The following is an 18,220-nucleotide window of genomic DNA, read 5'->3' on the forward strand; positions in this document are numbered from 1 at the left end:
TAATGAAGAAGTCTCCTTTATTTCCCATGTGCAGGTATCCCGCGTTCACCTTAGCAGGACTGATCAGCTTCGTTAGTTGATGGGGCGGGAACTGGCTCCCTGCTCTGCATCAGCCGTATTGATTGCGCTACACACAACACGCCGCTAATGGTTGCCTCATACTAACTGATACAGTGTTTTGAAATAGTGTGTGGTTGTTCGTGGCGCTATACAGGCAACCAATGGGGAAGCGTCACTGCAACGCTTCTGCATGTCGTGCTCTGTGTCGTGGCGGCGTTGCTTCAAGCCACAAAGAAGCAGCATGAAGGAACAAACCTGACGGACGTAGGATATTGGAGTGGGAAACACATCTATCGCATCCATGGGGGAAAGTGCTTGGAAGCACGTCTGACACAAGCAGCGCTACTCATCATGTAGTGGCGCATCACAACCACTCTCTGAACGAAGGCGACTCCAAGCCGGCACTTCAAGTAATTAGAAACTACATAAAACAAGACACTGCATATAGTCCTCTGGTGTGTGACATAATGAATATGTTGAATGAGGCATTTCAATCCGGACATACCGTTGCGTTGCAATGGATTCCCAGTCATTGTGGCATAGCTGGGAATGAACAAGCTGATGCAGAAGCGAAAATGGCGCAGTGACTGATTGTGCTCTACCACAATCACCCCTCATCAAACCCAACTCTTTCCTTCCCTTTTCCCCTTGTCCCCGTGAGGAGTAGCAGGCCAGATGTCCACTTTCGAGGCCAACCTCTCCTCCTTCTTCTCATTAAACACCTCTTTCTTCAAGAAGGCAGACTGACAGCTCTGTTGAGAAGCTAGTGTTTGCACTGGCATGAAAGAAATAAAGGAGGCGTTGGTCTTTTGTAGGCTGATTTCGAGCAGGCTTTCTGCTTTAGGTGTGTGCTGCAAGCCTTGAGCTGCTTGCCGTTTTTCGCATGACTGAAGCATTCATTCATTCAGCCTTGTGGTGAAACAATGCACAATGAATGCTCAACAACCTCTGTGAGGACACATTTCCCTTTCATGTTATACCAATTCTTAAAAAGGGGGATGTACCACGTTTTTTTTTTTTTTTTGTGCAGAAAAATTTGTAATGCATGTGTTTCAAAGAGCAGAAGCGATAAGAGTGGTCTAGAGTTCATCTAAAGCCGCAGCGGGCTTTTGGTTGAGGTCCGTGGCATGTACAAGCTGCCTGAAGCTAATAATGTAGCCAATTGCTACAGGCATGCTTCTGAGTAGCTCCAAAATTTCGTCATCGTCATCATCCGATTCCTCCAAATTGCCCTTGCCACGCACTTTATTTACAATGCCCTCATCTGCGCATGGTTCCTCAGTGTCGGCATCACTATCGGCTGTAATGAAATCACCGCAGCAGATGTTGCACCCTCCCAGTCGACAATGTGCTGTCTCAAATTGCTGTGGGAGTGCTTCTGTTGAGAAGGTTCAGGCTCGGCATCGAGTCCGTCGTCGAGAAAGTCGGCCTCGCGAAAACAGTTTCGCACACATGTAGCTGTTACCTCCGCCCTCAAAGTCTTCACCATCTCCACAGCTGAATACAGGAACACCATTAGTAGCAAGTTGGCTGCCGGGCGATGAAGAGATTGAGGAAGCGCTTTATGACGCGGCAGCTATAATAAGTCTTAGATGCGCGGATTACGCCCAAGCCAAGCAGTCTCGCGCTTTGGATGTTTTGTTGAGCGGCAGGAAAAAACGTGGAAGGCCGCCTGTCCACCAGCCGTCAAGCACGAGTTGCCACGCATTTTCACGAAAACTTCGCGTCTCGCAAGAACAAATCAGATTTATCGCGTCACGGACGGTCCGATATATTCACTGATGCATGAAGCATACAAAGGGGTTTGTGTTTGTTTCTTGTTAACGCGTTAATACTGAGGCTAGCGCCGCCGAACAAGGGAACGTCTGCCTACTGATGATCCTATAGAGGACGCTCCTGCATTCCGCTAAGCGGCGTGACAGTCTATGAACATTGCAAATAGGAAAACTTGGGACAGGGAGCTCTGCGCGCGCACAGGTAAAAAACTGCATCGTGGCACCGGTGGGCTTGCGCAGCCCCGCTGACATCACTAATTTGCAATAACTTCCGTGAAGCTGTGCTAAACTGTGCCAAGAAGTGAATACGCTACATCCTGCTACATTTTTGCAAAAATTTCATAACTTTTTCCCTAGCATGTGCCTGTTCTGCAATCTTTTGTAGGAAAGATCGAACATGCTTGCAAATCATAGTTAGTCTACCACTGTAATTTTGAGTGGCCATTGGAGCATGCTGATGTGTACTATCTAGTAGATGTAGTTGCTAGGCGCAACCAAACAATTTAGACTGACTTATGCTACTATACTATATTACAGCTCTGTAAAATGGCTTCTAACTGTTGTATTCAAGCAGTGCATGTGCTTGAATACACCATTTTGTTAAAGTTAGTAGTTTTTAAAAAAAATGGTACTGTTTGTTGGGATATACGTACTTCGATAAAAGTTCCTGATGTGTGCTCAACTTATAATTGGTGAACAATCACCTGACTCTATCAACAATACCACTCGTGTAGTCGTCTGTGAGATTTTGCTGAGAAAGCATGGTGTCCCGGCATTCTAATATCTATGTGCTATTTCTCGGCTGCAGCAACAGTTCATGTTTGAAACTTGCCAAAGTTAAACATAAAACTTCACATTACCAGATTTTGTGGAGCACAAATGATATTGTGGGCACAAAGGACCAATTATTCAACCTTGTGTTTTATGAACCATCCGTGCACTAGCCTTCTAACAATTCTCTTCATAAAGCATGACCACAGGCCCTTCATCAAGCTTCGAAGCCCTAGGTTGTTCTGAAAGTATGTGTGTCATTAGAATAATCTTTCTGTATGATAAACAGAGTGCATAGAAATTTTAGACAGATTGTGCTTTCAGTACTGTAACTGAAGCATCAGGGAAAGATATTTGTTTACAAATATGAGGTGGATTCTGGGAATATGCTAGATTTCCTGAAGTCGCAGCTTCGAAGAAACTTCAGGCTGTCTGCAAGAAAATGATAAGCAGTATCATTGTGGCATCTTTTGGAGTATTTTAAGAAGTATAGATACATGCATTTATGCATCTAACCGTTTTTGTTAATCATGGAGTTTGTTAAAGATGGAACAGAGACAAATATTTGTGTTTGAAAATGTTTGCTCGGTAACTGATCTAAAAGGCTGTTATACTGTTCGAAAGCAGGATTTTAGCTGCTTCAGAAGCTGTGCTGAAATGGCTTCAGTTGATTGCATCAGTGCCCTTGCTATAGCAATGTCGTATATTCTGTTCTGCAGTCGTGCGGTAAGGTTTATGTGGGGAAAACGCTGCCTCATCGTTTGCCTGCTCGGGCACTATAGTGGTTTAAAGGGCATGTTGTGTACCCATTTGTCTGCCCACTGTGGTTGCTCCTCAGAATTTTTTCTGGCACAATGATTCTTGCATGAGGGAGCTAGCCAAAGCATTCACTTTCTGTACAAATGGCAACACGTGTGCTAGTACATCGTCCATTTCGTTGCTCGATTGTGAGTTGACTTAGTCAGATGTCTGTGATCTTTTTGTCATATGCATTGGTTGCTCGTGCTTGTTCTGTTCTTTCTTCTTTCCTTTATTTTGTCATTTTGTTTTCATAAAGAACTTGTGTTGCTCTGGGTGTTTTGAGCTGTTTCAAATAGAACCCATTGAATTGGTGTCTTCCCATGCACTTGTAGGATGGCCGTATTGAAGGCTGCCCACTGGATGAAGTCAAGGAGGACATGTACGTGCTCACGCTTGCATTGGACACATCTGGAAACAGGTGAGCTTGCCTGGAACGACAGCCCACCAGTGAAAGGCTTTCTTCTCAACTTCTACTGCATATTTTGGTCTAATATTTCGCCATGATGTGAAACATAGTCTCAAGATTGCAGAAAAAAATTATTTGAAAAATTGAACATTTTGACCAAATATGCCATTCTCATTGCCACGTCCCCTCGTAAGTTTTTTCAGCAAAGCTGCGTGACTGACAGCGCTTCAGCGCACTTGTTCTTGCTTCAATAACGGTATAAAAAGGCCATGGTTGAGAACGTAGCATTCTCCGATTATCTGCATTACAGTTATGCAACAGGGTGATTTCATGTAAGGTCAAACAAAGCATGGCCGGTCGAGTGGAAAGAAGAGAGCCGCAATTGGTTTTGCGGGAAAAATTTTTTTTTCAAAGCACAGTAATTAAATAATGATGAAGAGATGGAGCGCAACACTTACCTGCTCAGCAGTTTTTTCTGACTTTGGCGAGGAATTACACAAAATATATTAGAGCTACGTACATCAAATTTGTTTAGCTAAATATATGCATGTTTTCACTTGCATTCAGCTATTTTTCGTGTCTCTAGATGGTGTACATAATTTTTTTAAATACTCGAATTTGACCCAAAAAAACGTTTTTTCGTCTACTTTGTAGGTTTTTATTTCAAAAAGGGTGAACGACAGAGCAGCGAAAATTCTGCATCATGTTGTGAGCATGCTTATCTATAAAGCTGCTATAGCTTTACAGTTGAATACGGATATATCGAACTCAAAGGGGATTGCAAATTAGTTTGATATGTGAAAAATTCAATATAAAAAAATAGAGGCCCTGAAAGCCTACCTGTAGTCGATCATCGCCTACAATAGGCGCATTCACGAATGACAACTAATTCCACACACACTCCGTAACAGAATGATTTATTATTGTAAAAAAAATCGCTAATCTTGGCCTGCTTCTTTGTTTTTGAAATCTTGAAGACGCTAGTCTCGATTTTATCAAGGTTGTCCAGGTGCGACAGCCTGGTTCCCTCCATGTGGCCGATACAACGGTGAATGATGCCAAGCGCTGCCGCCACTTCAGCGGCAGAGTAGGTGCATGTAGCCAGCACCTCATCCAGACGATCCTCCTCGTCACATGAGCTGTTGGCCTGGACATTGCAGTCCGCTTCCACGAAGTCGTCCGCAGGCACTTTGTGTGGAAGTGGGACGACAACTAGCGAAACGCGTCATCTATGCGCTCGGCAACGGCGTCTTCACCTGTTTTCAAAAGTTCTGCCGTCTCTAAGACTGCCTTGAGGAAGCAGTTGACCACTGTGATCGTCTTCATGTCTCGCCAGGCACTGAATATCTCCGCGGGAAAAAACTTCGCGGCAATTTCGGCCACTCCTTCGTCATTCACTGCTGGATGTCCTGGCTGCTGACAGATTCGATGTCGCCAGAAATGGTTTTGCCAACGATGTTGTAGCGCTGCTTAAATCGGTGAAGCCAGTCATTGTCGGCAAAGTTGTTTCACTGAGTGCAGCGGCAATCAGCATCAGGCCATCCATCAAAATGTTCTTCGTGCGTACTTCTAAAAACCAGACATAAAGTGCCTTTTCTGCATTCCCGTGGCCAGAAGCGCGCACATGACAGGCTCCCGAAGTTCGCTGCTCTGCCGCCTATGCGTTGTTATCTGCCTTGTTTTTCAACAAGGTTCTCAGAGTGCTCGGTGGTATCCTAAAGTCATCCGCGATGGTCGAACATTTCTTGCCGGCCTCAACACATTGAATAACCTTCAACATTATCACAAAGTCAAGGGTCTTGTGCTTCTTGACGCTTGCCATAGCTACACGGGAAGTGGACGATTCAAAGAGTACGCAGTGACTTTGCACACCGCGCACGCAAAAGAGAAATGCTGCACATGCGGTGGTACGTAGGTGACATGACAGCACCGTTTTCTTGAAATCAGTGGTCTCACCGATGTACTGGTTGCCACAGATGTGGCAGCCTAAAGAGTAAAATAGACTATGGAAATTTTTGGTTCGCGACTTGTTCTTCATGATGTCTGAAGCATTCCTTTGCTTCTGTGTTGGTACATTCGCTATTTTGATGTCTGTTGCTTGTACATATCGCACAGCATATCTGACTTTCCAACCATAATATTACACACGTCGGTAAATTTGTGCATGCTTGTGTTGACCATGATTTCGGTTCGGCTTCAAGGCCCTCTGTTTCAGATAGAACTGTCATTAGCAAAAGCTTGCCGGGCTATGTGATGCCTTTTATTATTATTAATATCATTACTATCATTATTATTATTGTAATACAATAGCAAATGTCCTCAGCTATGCACTTATTGCTGGTAGCTCCCATTTCAAGGGTAGAGTTGGGTAACTTCATCTAAATTTCGTATTGCAGTTTCTTGAGATGGTATTAATAAATCTGTGATTAGTTTTCAGCAGCATTATGTCCATAGAAGAGCACACAAGCGATAAACCTGTGGAATCAAGGGAGCTGTTGCGACCAGACAGGTTACTTCTTACCAGCACATATACAAACGTCATCACTTTAAACGTTACCCCTAGCTTTCATTGCCGCCCCGCTGGGGTGGTCTGGTGCCTAAGGTACTCGACTGCTGACCCGCTGGCCGCGGGATCGAATCCCAGCTGTGTGGCCGCTGCATTTCAGATGGAGGTGAAAATGCTGTAGGCCCAAGTGCTCAGATTTGGCCGCATGTTAAAGAACCCCAAGTGGTCAAAATTTTCAGAGCCTTCCACTAAGGCGTCTCTCATAACGGTGTGAGGGTTTTGGGATGTTAAATGCCACATATCAGATAAATTAGCCTTCATTGCAGACATCTGAGGACTTTATCAATTTCTAAGCATCAGAGCCCAGAGAAGTAAAACATCAACATGCACGTGCTTGTTGTAAAAAAAAAAAAAGAAGAAAATTATGCATCATGGCTCTGTTCTGGGGACATTGTTAGTCATTGTCAAGGCAAGGTGCACAGAATACACGAGTAGTATATAGTTATTATTATTTTTTGGCTGAAAAGTATATATTAGAGGTGTACAATTTAGATGGGGATGCAAATCAATAGTAAATACAGCAATTTAGGTTGCATCAGATCCAATCCAATGCACATCGTAAATAGCAAAGTCAATAAATACAGGTCGATTTAATTCAATCCAATCCACATCCTAAGATGCCTGCACTGTAACCATTATAATGAACTAGAATATGCTCCAGTGGCGAAACCGGTCAGGCTCAGGTGTCCTCCTTTCACACAGATGCCACAAAATGATGCCACTTCTACATTTTCTAGCAGTTTGGCTACGATGTAGGACTATCGTGGACTCCTTCAAACTTTCAACTGCAGTTAATTTTAGCTCCTGTGTTTGTATTCTGCCAAACAGCCAACTTGCTGACTCTCTGGCACAGAGGTATCATTTTAGCCAGAGCAGATTTTTTTTTTCATAATTACCGCGGGCGCTCAGAACATTCTGAGCAGGTGCAGTACATTTGTTTACTTATTTTATAGGATTGCCTGATTTTTTTTACCACTTGTGGGTTGGTTTCCAGTGCACAAAAGTTTTGAAGCAGATGTAATGGTCATGGAACTTCCTTTAAATCATCATGGAAAACCTGGAAAAGTCAGGGAATTTTTAAAAAGCAAATCGGTAGACATCCTGATAACTGATAAGGTAAAGAAACTGCTTTAAAAAAAAAAAAACAGAATACTGGCACGACTGCCGGTTTTACAATGAAACTGGTAATATTGTTTTCTTCCCGCAACAATATTATAAAAAAAAATACTACATTCAGTAACATTACAAAGCACTATCTACAAACTTGACCTTTTCAAGACATTCTATCTGTCAAGAGAAAATGCGACACAGACATAAGTGAGCAATAGTCTTGTAAGTATGGTACCTGCGTGGCCATTCATCAAGCATTCTTAACGTTAACAAAACTGTTATGGCAGGCTTGAGCAGATACGATAGTAGTATGAGCAAGCTTAAAAGCAGCTGCACTTTTCTTCTTGTGGTGTCGCAAAGAAAACTTGGGCACAAGAGGAATTAAGCAATAGTCTTACAGCCGTCATATCCATAACTATGTGGCCCCTTATAAAGCTTCAATATTGACAAAGTTCTGAGGGCAAGCTTGACTAGATACTGTAATATTACAAAATGGCATCAACGTTCATATGTGAAAGTTGCTGTTTTGAAGATATCTACGACTGACAAAAATATGACCAGGGGATTGTAAGAAATAATTAAATAATCCTGGAGGAACAGTACTGATAACGGTGTTGCCCCTTATCAAGTGTTTTAACATGGACCGAGCTGTAAAGACATGCTTCACTAGACACTAATATTGTAAGATAGCATGACTGTGTAGTCATGCTATCTATAAGTGCAGTTTGTCCCTCCTAAAGTAACCTAGGCAGAAAATTTGGATTTGAAAAATTTGTAGTTGGTGCTAGGCCTTATAAAAAACAATACTGAAATTGATACATCCTGAAACTCACTCTTATTTTTTCCTATAGCATAGTGGCTCTCGGTGGTAAAAAATGAATCCAAAAAGGTACTGTTGTGTCCAAGAAACCTGGTTTAACAAACTTTTTTTTAATGATTTCTTTCTAATTTTCACACAGGTTGTTCTGGCGTGTCTGTGAAAATAAAATTGCATTAAAACATCTGTGTGTGCTATTTGCAGCCCTAGATTATTTTTAAGATTCTGCATGAGGAGCACGTGCTTCAAACAATGGACTGGCTATTGGTAGCTTTCTTGCTTACCATTTGAATGATGGTGGTTATGCAAGTCGGCCAAATGCGCTCTTCTCGGAGGTCAATTGGTGGTCACTTCATCTATTTCGGAAATGCAGTGAAGAAACAAACGTCTTCGGTAGAGGAGGAGGATTTAATGCCAAAGAAACTCATTCTTGACCTGCCGGTCAACCAGGCAAGAAAACAGAACGTGTCTTCAGCAATCAAGCTGCGCGTGAATGCCGCAACTTCTTCGTCGGATGTTGCAACAAGCCGCCTCGTGCAAAACAAAGTTCATAGAAGCTGGTGAACTTTCATAAGGTAGAGCAGCTTGCTAGGTCGTAAGTGCATTCCGTCTGCAAGTCTGATGGTACATGATCTTATTTTATAGATCGCAACCAGCATGGGCTTCAGTCACTCTGGCTAGCTTCCACAATCGGCGCGGTTGTAGGCTGTCTTCAAGAAATACGGCATCTCCAATGTTCACTTCTGAAGTTGGCCTTTGCTGATGGAATGATCGTAGTTCTTGAAGGTATTCCTTTTCTCATCGTTGTCAAAAATCCTCTAGCTTGCCCTGTCTCTGCTTCCATAATTGGTTCAGTTGGCGCGATGGCACCGAGGGTAACTCAGACGACTTCGGACTTGGGATCGATACGAGCAGTTTTTTCTTTGCTGATGGAATGATCGTAGTTCCTGAAGGTATTCTTTTTCTTATCGTTGCCAAAAATCCTCTAGATTCTCTAGATTGTCCAGTCTCTGCTTTCATATTTGGTTCAGTTGGTGCGATGACACCGAGGGTAACTTGGACGATTTCAGACTGGGAATCGATACGAGCCGTTTTCCTCAACATGAGAGCATTTTCGGGGTATACGGTCGCTAGAAATCCTCTTCGGGAAAGGAAGCGAGGAAAGGTGTGTAGAAAGCTGGAAGCACACATGTCTTCAACCATCTAGAGGTGAATGGCTCCTACGACCGTGCATGTGAAGAGTACAATGTACGTTTTCTTAACCCATGTATGCCCAAATTTTAAAAAATTAACAAAACTTACTTATTTCGCCAAAATGATTGCTTCTACGACCTCAAGAAACAGAATAAGGCTTTTGTTAGAAAAACCTCTTTCGAACAATGGTTTTAGAGCCGGCCTTTATGTAGGACACTGCTGTTTGACACACCCTGAACAAGAAACATTAGCGCCTATCACTGTCATACGAAAGTTATTGCATACCCAATAATTGACGAACAATTGACAAAAATATCAGCAGCATCGAGAACAATTTGACTCTATATTACTTATCTTTATTTATTTTTTTCGCGGTATGGCACTCAGTTACAGGAACGCGAAATAGTCATTTTGTGACTGCAAGCACATGGCTATTTATAGCCCAGCGATCACCTAGACTAATGTTATGAGGACAGGGCATCATAAACACACCTTATTTGGTGCTAGCTTTTTTACAGAAAAAACGTTCGAGTTACACTGAAAAGTTTCAGCGTCCTACAGGTAGGAAGGACACTGGGCATATATGGGTTAAACGATTGGATGACCTAAATGAGTAGCAGTCCAGCGAAGTCTATTACGACAACTTGAAATGGTTACGCTTCATTTACTCTGTCAGGTGGTAAAGGAGAGGTTTGTTCCTGAAAGAGTCTTGCATGCTGACGTCAACACACCACACATTCCTTGATTACTTTCTTGGCTAGCTGCCATGCTTGCAGAATCGAAAACTGTTCCCGTAAGTCAATCAGCATGTCTCATACACCAGCGTGTAGGAGTCGGCGGTGGTGCTGAGAAACGATGAGTTCTGAGTAAGGATGCCTTTTTGGAAGAACGATTGGCTGTCGCTCGGAATAAGGTTTTTCACTATAGTGAAGACGTCCTGTCATGCGGAAAATACCGCTGTCGTCTAGAAAAGTCGAGGTATTACGTAGAGGTTACGTTGGGGAGGGCTGCTCGTTTCTTGGAATTGCCCTTATCTCTTCCGAAAATGCTTCTGCTTGAACTTGGTGCAATCAGTACATGTCAGCACCAGCTATTTTGTGGGAAGTGTGAAATCCTGTTGCACTGGTCTTATGCTTTAGTTTGTTAATGAATCGCAAGACCCAGGCAGTGATCTGTTAATTGGTTGCGCTAACTGGGATGTTGTAATCACTGTAGTCAGTGCTTCGTAGACTTATACGTGGCGTGTTTCTTTGTTCTCTTTGATCGAGAGGGCCGAAAGTGCTCCGACTTGCTCTGGCCAGTATTCGGTGCCTTTAAGTAGCCATGAAGGTCTGTGCCACCACAATTCGAAAGATGCAAACCGCTCAGCATTGGATCCTCTGGTGATCATATTTTCAGGGTTTTTCTTCCCTGGATAGTGTTTTCACCACATGTTTGTAGCTGCTTGAATCTCGTTCCCTCTGTGGTGTACGAATTGCTTACAACAACGGCTGTCTCCTTTGATCCGGTGAGGCGCTATCATTGAGTCCGTCCACAGGTGCACGCTGCTGAAGGAGTTGTGAATGGACCGCTTGACATGTTTATATAGTATTGATGTCATTAAACAAACTAGAAGCTCCAGTCTGGCCAATGTTAAATGTCTGATTTGGGGCTATACGAACCTTGCTAAGGATGATTCTAGAATGAACTCATTCTTTATTATCAAAGGTGCATATGTAGGCAACTGCACGGTAAGTGGGTGGGCTTGCATCCGTAAACACGTGAAGCATGCTATTCCTGGTCTGTGGGGCCAAATCATGCAGCTAGGAATGAGGTAACTCCATTCCATAGAGAATAGGGAGCTCATCACACCACCATTTTCATTCATTCAGGAGTACAGGTAGAAGAATAGTCCACCACTCGACGTTGAGCTTCCAGAATAGCTGAAAGCAAACTATTGCTCTGATAGTAAACGAAGTTAGTAATGCCATGGGTCGTACAGTCTTGCTGTTACTTGCATTGTAAAGAGCTTGGTGTCAATGTGGGATTTCACAAAGTCAAGGACAGGTCCAGCGGAAACAGGACAGCTTGTCGGTACCTGGATGCCAAACCAACCCAAAAACCTTGAAAACATGCAATGGCTCACTGACAGGAAGCTCTTCACAACCTTGCATCAGATGGATGTGCTCGAGAATGGCTTGTACGTTTCATGGCCATTTATCAAGTTTCATGTCTGTGGGAGCAAATATTGCCATTGTTTTTGCACACATCTTGATAGCTTCATCAAAGTTGTTGGCTCCAGTGATTATATCTTCTACGTAGATGCAAACTTGCAGCCTTGCGGTGGTAGCAAGGAACTCCGGGGACAACTTGTATAAGTGATGTTGAATAGTTGCCGCAAGAAGAAATGGGCTTAAAGTTTTACCGAAAGGAACCCATGTCATCCAGAAAGTGATCACTTTTGGGAGCGACTCGTTAGGCAGGAAAGGTTTCTCAACTCATGAGTATGGCAAGGCCTCTCTATCGTCTTTTTTCATCAACATTTGAAAAATACTTTTTAATGTCGGCTACAAGAGCCATGCAGTGGTGACCAAAGCTTAACAGCAGGCTTACTAGATTAGCTTTCAGGTTAGATCCACTGTAGAGACTGTCGTTGAGAGCATAGAGTTTCCTAAAATTAACTAGAGGGGACTCGGGCACTGCGATCATTCAGCAACCATGGGAAGGATGGGTAGTACACGGATTTGCCTAGTCTTCGTACTTGCAAGTGGTGAATCGCACTTGTGGCTTCGTTTATTGCTGTGTTTCGATTGTTTTGTTTCGAAGGAAAAACAAACCCTTTTGAACTTCGTGACATGATTTGAAAAGGTAAGCCTAAACAAATAAGGTAGTGAAATGCAACCGCTGAACATTTGCTCATTTTTGTTTCGCGAGCAAGCAGCTTCAAGCTAGAAATACGAAGATGAGATAAATCCGTGTACTATCCATCATTCCCATGTTCGCTGAGGTGCCCTGTCTTGCAGCTTTTATAGACACAAGTGCCAGAGTTCTCTCTAGTGTATATTTAGAAAACTCTGTGGTTGAGAGAAATGTGCTCTTTTGCATGTGAAGAAGCATCTAAGATTACATGTGTCTTTGTTGACCTGTCTTGTTTTATCACGGCGTGGGGAGGCATATAATATACTAGGCCCTTTGCAATTGTTGTGTCATCGACCGCTTCAGCCATACCATCATTGGCATACTTGGAGATCGCCCATGTGATACGATGTCAGTAACTCGGAATTTCGAAGAAGCCCTTTTGTCGTCTGACTTGGCCATCTATGTGCTGCCGCTTTGTTGTGGTTGCGTAAAATATTCTTTTCCACGGAAGTCTTACTTCATAACAACCATTCACTTGGTTGACGGTTTGCTTAAAGCATGTCAGGACACGTTTGTCTTCGTTCAGTGGCGATTCCATCACCACAGCGTCAACATTCCAAAATCTTTGGATTGCGTGATCAACATGCACAGCTTGTACGTTCAGAGCCATAACGTCCATGCTCAGCTCTCTCAAAATGGTTATTGCTGGTCCGTGAACTGTCCAGCCAAATATTGTTTCCACTACTTTTAGTTTAAGGTCTTCGACCTGTAACAAGTTCTCAGTAGTGATCGGCTCCAATTAGGATTGGTATTGATGTCTCGTCAGCATGATAGGCTAGCAAATCAAAACCAGCAATTACAAGGCCATGGTTTTAAATTTCTTTGAGTGTGCTGCCTTGAAGTAATAAAGCTGGTCGATTACAGATCTTCTCAATGACAAGTGCATTTATGCTGTATCTTGATTCTTCATTTGTGCCATGGAGGTGCAGTGTAACTTTCTGAAAAGCTTCGCTTGTTATGGTCACCGAAGGATCCCACTGACACATTTTCGTGGCCTGTCATTTTGCACTTTAGTTTTTGTGCAAGTCGGCTTGTCACAAACGTTCTCTGACTTCCACCCTCAAAAAGAATGCACGTGACAGCTCTTGTCCAACCGGAAGGCACATGTACGATCGGGGTTTGAAGATAAATGAGCCATTGTCCTGTGTCTGTTGGCATCTGAAGGGTTGTGGCTGTACTCTCAGAATCGGAACCCACGATGCTTAGCTCGCACTTGGCTGTCACGTGTCGTCAGTGACATTTTAGGCAGCTCACATTTCTGTGGCAATTCTCGAATGCAGATTCTGAATGGTAAATTGCATTGTACATCTGAAGCAGCGCCAATTTTGCTGAAGCTTGGTCTTCTTGTCTGTGATAGTGAGCGCGGCTTTGCAATGTTCGGTAGCATGTTCGTCATTGTTACAGAAGAAACAGATGCTTCTTGTGCGATACTCTGAAGCTAAGGCTACTTGTTTTGACGTCGTTGGTTTCAATGGCTTGTGGTATGATCTGCACGCCTGAGTTGGTTTACCTCGCTTGTTTCGGTCTATGTCAATTTCCCAGGACTCTCAGCATTTTCATGCTTCCACTTCTCTGCGGATAAACTCAAGCAGAGATTGTAGGCTACTTTGCGGTGGGGAAGATGTTTGCTCTTCTATTTCGTCATTTTTTCTAGGCGAAAAGTGTTTTTGTTAGTTTACTCGCCACGCCAGTAGTACTCGAGAACCAGCTCTCGCGGTACTCGAGCTTAGACGCGAACACTCGAGCTTATACCAGAGCTTGCGTGATGACCAGTGGTAGGCTGCAAAATTTGATGCGTGATATTTATAAGACTGCACATTTCAAAGAGGCAAGTGTACGTCGCAGAGAAGACACCGACATCAACCATGACTAGTGAGTCAGTTATAGACTGCCAGGTCTACCATCGGAGTAGGGGGTTTACCTGTTTAGACTTGCATGACTAAGGCCAGGACCATGACTGTAGGAACGATGACAGCTTCTTTGGCACCACCAGCGGCTTGTATTTGTCACGGAATGGAAACCAACCGCCGCTTCTGAGCAGCGTTAATTGAACGACCCACGACCAAAAGGCACAAAAGGGGCAACTTGTAGAGGACACGTTTCCAGGGTGCAACAGTGGCGGCCCTTTTCAAAGGAGACGACAAGTGGTTTAGGAAGAGAGGAGAGCGTCCTTGACGTCGGCGCGCCTTTACAACCTACACGACTGCTATAGAAGATGGGCTTAATGTTACAGGGATTGACAGTGTTACCTACCTGAGTTGCCGGAAAACGTTGTATGTGTGGGGTGCAGAGGAAACTCCTTTTAATCATATGTATATTTGGGTTTCTTTTCATGTTTTTATTACTTTTCCTTTTTTTTTTCGAAGAGAGTGGTGTACGTACTGTAGACTAAATCAGTCTTTGTGATGCGTTTGTACTAAAAAGAGGTCTTGACTTCCCTGCTATTTCGCTACAACACGGCTATCATGATGCAGCTATCCAGGGAGCCACCGACGTTTCATGGATTACCCAAATTAATACACCGAAACCTGGCTTGAGATGTTCAAAAGAGTCCCAACATTGAACAGTTTGAAGGCAGATGACAAGCTGTGCCACATGTACTGTTACTTTGATAGACGCAGCAAGGACCCGTTTCAAAAATCGTGGGTCTATTCTTCGAACTTAGGACATCTTTTGCAGCACTTTCGTGTAAACTTTCACCAGTGTCGTTCGAAAGAAAAGGGCTGTGACCTTGCTGGAGACACGGGTGCAACTTCTGAGTTAAATCTTGATACTTTTGCAAAAAAAAATGGCTCGATTCTTTTGCCCCACAGACCCTGCCATGCCTGAAGAAAAGGTTTGTTATTGATGTATTTGGGGGGGGGAGGGGGGGGGGGAGGGGTTAGGTATGACGTGTTTACTGGCCTTGTACATAACCTACCGAAGACGGTCACGGAATTTGTCTTGGTGTTCATGATGCTAATGTGTGCCAGCCAGTACAGCCGCTGCATTCCCGCGACGACCTACGGGGAGGTTCAAGCACTGCATTTTGACGACCTGCATGAGACCATAAGAGGAGTCGTTCGAGGGGAGTTGCGGAAATTGTTGCCACCCTCGCAGCCTCAGGCGGAGCTGATTGCCAACATCGTGCACCAGGAAATGCAGGAAGTTCTCAAAGCACCTGAGGCAGCGCAGCCTGAGCCGCAAGTGATAAGCTGTGCGGCTGCAGCGCGCCGTAATGCTCCCCCTCCGAGTCCCCATGAAGGTGCCGCACAGTCGTAGTTCTGCCGCCTGACACTGCCACCACCACTACCGACACTGTACAGCCCACGTGTTGGCCAGCGCAAGGCTCCAAAGAAGAATGACGTGTGGTGTGCCCCCTACAACCACCCACTCTGCTACCACTGGGTAGAGGCCGGCCACGCTTACTACTGCTGCCAGTACTAACAGATGGGTCTACACGGTTTCATAGTCAATGCGCTGTCTCTTTAGCCAGGTGAGAGAATTTTCGGCATCGCAGACTACATCACCGAAGCACAGTGGCAACGGCGACCATACCACTCACTGTTGCCTAGCAGGTACACCTTGCCGAACCGCCGGCCGCACATTGGCCCAATCTGGGAAGAGAGGGGGAGGGGACCTAGCCCCTGGGTATAGGGCCGGCATTGTTTTTCTTTCGGAATGGTGTCCACATAAAGAAAAGTTTCTCGGCACATCGAGCCCAATATCTCATCATTGTACCTTCGGCGTTATGCCCAGAAGTTCTTGATGCTCTGCATGACGACCCGATGGCTTCACACCTTGGATTTTTCCGTACGCTTGCGAAAACACAGAAAATGTACTGCTGGCCTGACCTCACATCCGACCTCACCCACTACGTAAAAACCTGCCTAGACTGTCGGCGATAGAAGACGTCCCCGACTGGGCCAGCTTGACTTCTGCAGCTTATCGAGCCACCTCGCCAGCCCCTCCAGTAAATCGACATAGACCGGCCGGGGCCATTCCTGACGTCGAATCGCAGAAACGAATAGATTATCGTAGCTACTAACTACCTCGCGCGCTATACCAAGACAAGGGTGCTGCAGTGCCGCCAAGGTAGGAAAGTTCTTCATCAAGAACATTGTCCTGTGTCATGCGCACCAGAGGTCTTGTTTATCAACACAAGCACAGCCTTTTCTGCGCACCTAACTCAGGAAGATGGCCAGAAGAAGTGAGGCGCGATATCACATACGTAACGTCACTAATCTGCGACAAAACGACGAAGGGACCTGTATAGCGGGACAGAAACTTTTGATACAAACCACTCTTGCGATTTGGAGTCCACAGCCATACCATATCACCTTTGCTGTATGACACATTTCGATGTCGCTTATCGTAGCGAGCCTTTTAACGGTCTTGGGCTGCAAAAGTCCTGAGACGCGCGATGCGTCGTGCCTCCTATGCACGACAAAGTGTCTCAGCAAGGGATGAGTTTTCTTGCTCTCAAAATGGGAGAATTGTGTCGAGGGTAGTACGTGGCTCACGGATGTAGAGAAGGTGAAACGAACTAAAGCCGGTGGTCTCTTGTAGCGCAGTGTTGTAGATGTAGGTCATAAACGGTAAAACTTCGTCCTAGTTTTTATGCTTGGAATCAACGTACATAGCAGGCATGTCAATGAGCGTCCTGTTGACACGCTGAAACCGTTGGTCTGTGGATGGTATGAAGTGGCGTGACGAAACTGGGAAGCAGACCGGCGAATCAACTCTTCCACGACGTCGGCTACAAACTGCCAGCCACGGTCGCTGATGATGGCACGGGGGGACCCATGCTGGAGGATGATGCAGCATAGCAGGAAGCCACAACCGTGATCGGCTGTTGCGGCAGAGATCGCTGGGGTTTTGGCATACCGAGTGAGGTGGTCTACAGAGACTATAATCCAGCGGTTCCCAGTGATAGATCGTGGAAAAGGGCCCATCAAGTCAATACCGATGACCTCAAAAGGGAAAACATGGAGACGGTATGGGATGGAGAAACCCTGGTGGCGGACTTGTTGGACTCTTCTACCGTTGACAATGCTCACTGCTGGTCACGTATTTAGCTGTAGCCTGATGCATGCGGGGCCAGTAGAAACGTTTCAGTGTGCGGTGATAGGTCTTGGCGAACCCCATATGTCCAGATGTTGAATTGTTGGTGTTTGGTTGCAATGACTTGAGGACAACCAAAAATAAGTGTGCCCCCTTTGCAGCCAAATTTCGCTTGTAAAGGATGCCATCCTGCATGACGAATGGGCTATGATGCGGCTTATCGACGGCAGACGAGAAAAAAGGACCCAGACTGCAGTCTTGACGTTGTTCTGTACGAAACGCTTCCAAATTTGGAAAACGTGAGTCAAGAGCGGCCAGACAGTCGTCTAAACTGTCAGCGTCGCATTCAGTCGTGGGAAGGGGAAGTCGCGATTGGCAGTCAGCGTCCGCGTTACGGCGGCCACTCTTGAAGCAAACATCAAAGTCATATTCTTGCAAACGGAGCGCCCATCGTGCAAGACGACCAGTTGGATCTCGTAGACCAGTGAGCCAACAGAGTGAGTGGTGGTCTGTGACAATGGAGAATTGGCGGCCATAGATGTACGGGCGAAACTTGTGCACGGCAAAGACAGCTGCCAGACATTCTTGCTCTGTAACAGTGTAATTGCGCTCAGCTTTACTCAAAGAACGGCTCGCGTAGGCAATGACATGTTCGGGGGCGCCGTGACGCTGAACTAATAACTGCGCCGATACCGATTCCGCTTGCGTCCCTGTGAACTTCAGTTGGGGCTGATGCGTCGAAATGACAAAGAATAGGCGCAGAAGTGAGTAGAAGCTTC

The 18,220-nt window shown here is 45.0% G+C and overlaps 1 protein-coding gene across 5 annotated transcripts in view; it reads left to right on the forward strand.

Moving 5' to 3' along the window:
* The window catches only part of LOC119160747 (protein GPR107), a 428,055-nt gene that overhangs the window by 109,305 nt on the left and 300,530 nt on the right, over nt 1–18,220 (forward strand). For all 5 annotated transcript variants that reach the window (XM_075881006.1, XM_075881007.1, XM_037412965.2 and 2 more), the window contains one exon: nt 3,740–3,825. In XM_075881006.1, the coding sequence (XP_075737121.1) occupies nt 3,740–3,825 (86 nt within the window). The remainder of the gene's footprint in view (nt 1–3,739; nt 3,826–18,220) is intronic.

The sequence above is a fragment of the Rhipicephalus microplus genome, chromosome X, assembly GCF_043290135.1.
Source record: "Rhipicephalus microplus isolate Deutch F79 chromosome X, USDA_Rmic, whole genome shotgun sequence".
In the NCBI taxonomy this organism is placed as follows: Eukaryota; Metazoa; Arthropoda; class Arachnida; order Ixodida; family Ixodidae; genus Rhipicephalus; species Rhipicephalus microplus.